Source organism: Triticum aestivum, chromosome 1A, assembly GCF_018294505.1.
Source record: "Triticum aestivum cultivar Chinese Spring chromosome 1A, IWGSC CS RefSeq v2.1, whole genome shotgun sequence".
Taxonomy (NCBI): Eukaryota; Viridiplantae; Streptophyta; class Magnoliopsida; order Poales; family Poaceae; genus Triticum; species Triticum aestivum.
In genome coordinates, this window is record NC_057794.1 from 386,972,266 (window position 1) to 386,979,668 (window position 7,403).

A 7,403-nucleotide genomic window follows, 5' to 3' on the forward strand; every position below is an offset into this window, starting at 1 on the left:
TCATGTACATCCTTATTAAAGTCTTAATCATTTCTTTGAAATTACCTTGGTTCTTGGAATCCTCAGATTCATCATTTCATCTAAAGGGACATGCTTGGAACATTAACACATTGTGTATTAAGAAATTCTAATGTTTGAAATTAAATAATTCTTGCTTACATCAATGGAAGTATTTAGCCTTAGTCTTGCATCAAGAACCATCTTCTTAGTTTGCTTTTTAATCACCTAGCCAACATGATTCATTCTATTTTTCAAGTTTTCAAAACACCGAGCTGCAAAATTGTGAGCCAAGTTGGGAGTAGTGCCCATATGTGTGAGGAAAGCACATTCTTTTCCATTGTTAACCTTCTTCCACTTATCAAATACTTTGACCATGGATGTGTGTGAACCACACTTTCTAATTGGCTTCTTCAAAAAGAGAAAACAAGGCAAGCAATAGGCACAATTTGTTAGGGGTGAATATTCCAACCAGAAAAAGTTTGTGAAGCAATCACTATGGAATAGCCGAGAACCAGCCCCTGTCCCAGTAAAGTTATACTCATGTGGTTGTAAGGCCGGTTGATAAGACCATTTAGTCGATATATAAAAACACCTAGCAGCACCATGCTCATCAGGAGGAAGTTGCCAAATTTGAAGACGTCTCCCAGGCTCTCGGTCATAACCTGTAGTTAAAATTGTAGCTTGTTCCGTCTCTCGCATGGGAACATCATGATCAGTTTGAGCATTACCTTCAATACGATTAGGCTGGTTTTGTTCGCTAGGTTGCACATCGTTTGTAGTAGAATCAATGTTCCGATAGTTGAGAGCTTGAACCAACTGGTTTGCAAAATTTATGAACGGATTCTCTCTTCCACTTCATGCCTACACAAGCACGAATAAATAATTGGAAATGTTATAAGTGATGATTAACACCTATAGTTTGTATGATTATACTTCTATAATTTTTAAAGGCATGTACTAATCTATGTGAAAATAAATTACCTTTTCCCCTTGTGTTGTTGCCGCTCATCAAATGTGTCCTTGGATCGGCACCTGCCTGCCTCGGCATTCCCTTCCCAACTTACCTTCTCCACTTCTGATCTTGGAGGCTGAAGCCTGGAGTCCTGGAGCGATATGATCGCTGCTGCCTGCGGAGATGAGGAGGCGAACGAACTGTCATATGTCGTAGAGATTAGCGATCCGATATGTGCGTCAGCGTGTGGCTACCTGTGGTGCATGGCAGGGGCTCCTCCGCTTGTGAAGTAAAAAACTAGTATAAGATAACTGTGTAGTGTTCGGGCGTACACATGACTAGTTGGATAGGGTTTGGGCATTGCCAAAAATATGCCCATGCCCTAACCATACGGATCGAATCGAGTACCCATGGTAATATTGTCATCCTTCAGTTATGAACAAACTGCGTTGTAACTACTTCCTCGTCTTGAATTACTTGTCGCGGGAATTATTGTATCTAGGCATATTTTTAGTTCTAAATACATCCATTTCTATCTATTTCACTCATTTATGTGACAAGTAATTTGAGACAGAGGGTCTAACCAGGCCTGCTAACTCTGATAACACCATTTTTGTAATTAAAATGAACTTTATTACTCAGGCCATAATTTATCCTAAGTACGATGGCAATTCAACACTAAATTACAATGGTAATTCAACACTAATAAGGTATAATGGTAATAACTTTCTTCTCTCTTACAATCCTTGCATTTAGGTAACAGCACAAGCTAGGAAAACTGTAGTGAAATTCAGCTGACATCCACCATTATTCAGGCAGCATTCTTGACTATAACATTGCTGCTTGTGTGCTTCCATGCTGGTCAGGTCACCAGGCTCGTTCATCCGTAGCAGCGGATGGGGTCGTTGCAGCCCTTCTCCGTGGACTGTTTGAAGCCAAAGCGACCGCCCTTCGCAAGGTACTGCTGGTGGTACTCCTCCGCCCTGTAGAACCTCTTCGCGGGGAGGATCTCAGTGACTATCTTCCGGTTCTGAACCTTCTGCTGCTTCTCCATAGACTCGAGCGCCGCCTTCTCCTGCTCCGATGTGTAGTAGTAGATCCCTGACCTGTACTGGGTTCCGACATCGCCCCCCTGCGTGCACACATTTCAGAAATTTATGTGATCAGAAACACAAGTAATGAACATTTAAGAAAAGGAACTGATTGTGTTGCCGTTTGTCGGAAACAGGGCCTCTTTGATTAGTAGAATTCCAAAAACGCAGGAATTGAAAAAAACATACGATTGTGATGTCATGCCCATTTGAATCCTACATGATTTTAGTTGTTTGATAGCATCACAGTAAGAACAAAGGACTCTTACCAAGAGGTTTGTGAGTGGATGCTAAATTTCCTATGGAATGTAGTTCAAAGGAATTCTTAGGAAAAATTCCTGGGATTCAAACCTATGAATCAAACCACCAATGTAGGAAAAATCCTAAGGATTCCAATCCTCTAAATTTCCTAGGAGAATCCTTTGAACCAAAGAGGCCCCGAGAAATGGGCTTGTACAAATATGCATAAGCAAGTTCCATTGCTCGCAATCAAATGAGCTTGAGGATATTATTCAGAGATTCAAGTAAGTTCACATCAGAGGTTGAAAAGCTTCTGTAGTATAGTTCAAAAGGCTAAGAGCTAGTTTGAAATATCAGTTAACAAAGGGCACCAACAGGTATAATGACTGACCCCAACAGGTATAATGGATTCTGCAGCTGAGCCTTACGGCCAAGATTACCACCACTCTCATAACACTGATTAGCTTAACACAAAACTGCACAAATGCCAATATCGCTGCGGTACTAACCGCTGAAGAGTGTTTAGCTAGATAGTTCCTCTGAAAAAAAGTCAGGAACACTGCCGGTGGCCAGTGCTATGCCTATTCCGCGCAAAATGTAAAGGGAAGCAACAGGTTTGCAGACCTCTATACACACAATCGCAGGATGTACACATCAAATGCCCAAGTGCTACTACTCTCGAGGCATGCTTAGCTCGCTGCCCGATTCACAGTTGTAGGCTGACACTCTGTATATAGGGTTGCCTAAATCCGTTAAGGGTCAGTAATGTTTGTACGGTGCATATTTAAGTTCACACCCTGCTGTGTAGAACCGACGACAGAAAGAACATAAGCGTCGCTTTGGCCGAGTGGTTAAGGCGTGTGCCTGCTAAGTACATGGGGTTTCCCCGCGAGAGTTCGAATCTCTCAGGCGACGATTTTTTTTCCTCCTATTTTTGTTTGTCAATTTTGCAATAAATTGTTTCTGTCTAGAGAACTAATTAAGCAATTTTCCCAAAAAATTCTCAAGATATTTTCTCAGTAATAAATTTGTAATGTCCAGAAAATTTTCCCCAATCCTGAAACTCCGTATCCACACACTCCAAGCCACAGAAAAGGAATCAAAAGCAAAATTGAGGGGATCAGCAATCAGGCTGTGTGGCCGAATGGCGACGGACCTGGCGATTGGGCGTGGTCGGGTCGTGGCGCGCCCAGAAGGTGTCGAGGAGGTCGTCGTACTTGCAGGCGGCGGGGTCGTACTGGACGCGGACGACCTCGTTGTGGCCGGTGGCGCCGGTGCAGACGTCCTCGTAGGTGGGGTCATGAAAGGCGCCCTGGCTGTAGCCGACCTCGGTGCGGGTGACCCCGGGCACGCGCTGGAACACCAGCTCCACGCCCCAGAAGCAGCCGGCCCCGAACTGCGCGAACTCGCACCCGGGCGCCGGCTTGTCCTCGTCGGGCCCCTGCGCCAGCGCCGCCGACGCCTCCGACGCGCGCGGGCTTCCCCCGCCCCCCAGCCCCAGCTTCCCGAGCCAGCTCATCGCCGCGAACCCGCCGCCGGTGGTGGTGCCCCGCGGCGCGGTTTGGGGAGCGGGGGCGAGGAACCGACGGTGGTGGTGGGAGGTCGGACGGAGGGCGGCGCCGCCGAGGCGGGAGGCGAGGCGGAGCGGGGAGGAGGAGAGGGAGGCGGGTGAGGTGAGGAGGGGAGGCATCGGGGCTTTCTCCTTGCCTTTGCCTTTTGTGGCGGCGTGGCCCGGATGCTTCGTCGGCTCAGTCAGTCCCGGTTGCGTTTGCGTTGCGTCGCTTCGGCTGGTTGGTTGCTGCTCTTTTCTTTTCTCGACGTCCTCCCTCGCTGCCTTGTTGATGATGGAGTCCTGCTTGCCGGGCCGGGTTTGCGGGTTTCATCACCCGTTAAATCGTAAATCTTTTTTTTTAGCAAATCAACCTGTGGTTGAGTTGGTTAGGTGAACAGTGGTATTCCTAACCCATCAGGGTTCAAATCCTGGTGCTCGCATTATTCTTGGATTTATTTCACCGCCTGTTTCAGAACAAACGAAAAATTCGCATAAACTGGCTCACTTCCACCACGATAAAAGGGTGAATTTCACTGAACACGAAGCTGTAAAAGTCATCGTCGGGTTGCATCGCAACACATCACATCACATTTAGTAGTGACTTGTGCATCTCAACCTATTTCTCATTGTAACTTCCGGGCTCTGACGGTCTTCTTCTTTATTGAATGAAACCTAGTGCTCGCTACTGTTCGTCAAAAGCATCACATTCAGTCATAAAACAACACCCGGACAGCGATGAGTCCGATTTCCGTCACTGTCTACTGGGTATGAAATCTGCAGGCACCATGGATGATGAAAGAACAAAATCGCAGACGAGTGGCGAACCGTCGAGAGTTTTGACCGGGTACGCGCAAGCAGTTTCGTCCGGGGCAAGGGTTTCTTGTGGATAAGGAGATGAGAGGATCATGCGATGCGGGTATGCGAAGGCGTTGTTGGACACGTAGTCACCGAGGAAACAGAGGCTGAAACCTGCAATCCTGTACACCGCCGCTGGTGGTGGATTGGATGGCAAGGCAAGACTTTCCTGTGATCAGATGAGGCTCCACGTATGCTGTGTTATGCCAGGCGAAAACAGTTGTGCTCTACCTATTTCTGAAGAAATTCTATCTGTTTGCATTTTTCTATTGAAGAACGAAACGACTTTTTTCTCATGCCGGAAGCACCGGTTGCATCTTTGAATCCTGTAACGACCACCGGTCAACAAAACCACACATTCTAAGCTCTTTGTTACTCCCTCTGTAACAAGCATACTACTTTTAATAACACGAGGAGTACCAGGCAGACCGAGAAAATGTGTTTCAAGCATGAAATTTTCGTTAAAACCTGCTAAATTTCCATAGTAACAAGAGGAACTCCATACGTAAATCAGGCAATAGCACTTTATAATAACAACCTTCTCAGCACACACGAACATTAGAGCATTAATTATTACATTCTTTAAGTACAGCATTTACAGCAGTAATAAACAGATAAACAAGCTATTGGCACACAGCCACACACGACACGTCAGTTGCCAGTTTCAGCTTAAGCTTACTCAGGTCAAAACAGGTCAAGTAAGGTTGGAAACGAGTGCTACAACTCGTTGGCGTTAACCATGGCATCTCGAGGCAAGCATGGACAGCAAGAAGCTGATGCTGACCTACTCCTAAGCGCATTCTTCTTGAGGCTTTCACGGCACGGGGCCAAAAACTCATGCGACAGAGCGTCCTCCGACGTGATCCTGCACCTGGGGTTAACCGCCAGGCACTTGTCCACGAGATCGAACAGCGAGTCAGGGACCTGCTCCAGGAGCTCCGGCCTGCGGGCGTTGGCCATGCACCACTCCCTGAGATCCACCGACTGAAGCAATTTGACATCAAATAGCTCCTGGAAGACAAAGGCAGAATTACTGATTCAGTGATCAATTCATAGGGTGTCAATGTGTCGATCAGTTGACCTTGCGTACCTCTGGGTACGAGGACTCGCAGTTGTGCAGTTTTGCTACTTCCCATAATTCTTCGTTGCCTCTGATCTTCGCTATTTCTTTCATGTTCCTGTTGTTCAACATATGCCACGAGGTTAGCGTGCTCTTTAACTCAGGGAAGCAAAGCTTTGAAAATGAGCCAGCTAACTCACTGTTCAGGATCTCCGCCGAAAGGTGCCTTGCCGATTATGAAGTACAGGAGTGTCACCCCAGCCGACCAGACATCAACTTTGCAACTCTGATGAGAAGATCTCAAAAGAACCTGAAGGAAAAAACAGCCATTCAATATGTGGCACCTCGAAGCCGAAAAACTCTCAGGTAGGAACTACATCAAACCTCTGGAGCTCGGAATCCTTTAGTTCCAACACATGGACCTTCTCTTCGCTGCTTTCCATTTCCTGCAAGAACCAATTAGTTAGATCACTCAACACCTGAGGTCACTGGATTCAATGCACAAGGTCTAACACTGTTCAATGGAAAAGCATACCTTTGCTGTTAATCGTCCCAGAACCAGGAACAGCATTACCATCACAACGCAGGGGCATTGGAGTGAGTACAAATAACTTCCGATCCACACTACCCACAGGAGCAGCAACCCTCTTCCTTTGGGAAACTGGAGCTGCCGGTATATTTTGTTTGGGACTGTCCATTGCCTCCTGCAAGAAGCTCATTAATTCCTTCCGCCCTCTGTAAGGCATTGGCTGCTTTAACCTGTCTAATGGTGTTTTCGCGCTTGTAGGATCCTTGGCCGAGGTTACACCAGATCCATCAGCAGGTTGGCTACCATGCCTACTTTTATTGTCAATCCTAGGATCACTGCCCACAGGGATTTTATTTGATCTTTTCCTCTTGGGCCCAAGAGGTTGTTTTGAGTCGGCTGCTGCTTCTTTGGCATGAATCACTAGAGAAGATTTCAACGAAGATTGAGATGCGGTATCCTTCCCACATGACATTGTCTCAGATTTACCTGATCAACAAAAGTCATATCTCAGTCTGCAGTCACGCACGACATACAACAATTTAAACAACTAGAAATTCATTGAATAAGAATTCATGTAATCCTACCTAGGTAACAAAAACTTCTAATGAATCAGAGACTGACACCACTACACTGACTTATTCATTGTTGAATCTTTTTGTTGGCTCTGTTTCATAGTGATTTCTAACAACGATTAGCAAAGGTGGCATGGAGCGGACCATGGTGAAAAACTTCTCATGACACCTTTCAAACTAATATTTTTTAAGTAGCTTTTCACTCAGGTATCTTGTGCCATCATTTGGTTGCTCAAGCTAATGACTTTTCAGAACCATTGCCAGGAGAATGCTTTTACAAAAATACAGTGACGCGGCTTAATGGTTCTAATTTTGGACAAGTACTGAAGATGTTTGTGTTTCATTTGATTCAAATCTTTTTATGACAAACAAGTATATCCCAAAGTGAAAAAGGCTCAAAGCGCTGTAGCATGGAGGAAAATGTTGTTAGATATAAATACATTTGGTGTGGAGAATCCTAAATAGGGATGAGCAAAAACAATCAATGGTTTAAGTACAGCACAAAATAAACAGTAATTCAATATTAGAAGGTGAACTTACTGTTTTTCAAGA

General features: G+C 45.5%; 1 protein-coding gene, 1 non-coding gene and 1 pseudogene across 2 annotated transcripts; 1 reads left to right on the forward strand and 2 right to left on the reverse strand.

The window, feature by feature from the left end:
* Positions 1–1,549: 1,549 nt before the first annotated feature.
* On the reverse strand, positions 1,550–4,188 carry LOC123052275 (peptide methionine sulfoxide reductase A4, chloroplastic). The gene is made up of 2 exons (XM_044475408.1): positions 3,440–4,188; positions 1,550–2,084 (listed from the first exon to the last, which is right to left on the reverse strand). Exons 1-2 carry the CDS (start codon positions 3,971–3,973, stop codon positions 1,833–1,835), a joined length of 786 nt encoding a protein of 261 aa, XP_044331343.1. The 5' UTR covers positions 3,974–4,188; the 3' UTR covers positions 1,550–1,832.
* On the forward strand, positions 3,117–3,198 carry TRNAS-GCU (transfer RNA serine (anticodon GCU)). The gene has a single exon. It is a non-coding gene; the product is annotated as a tRNA-Ser (tRNA).
* A 1,008-nt stretch (positions 4,189–5,196) lies between the features above and the next one.
* The window catches only part of LOC123052283 (uncharacterized), a 5,751-nt pseudogene continuing 3,544 nt past the window's right edge, over positions 5,197–7,403 (reverse strand).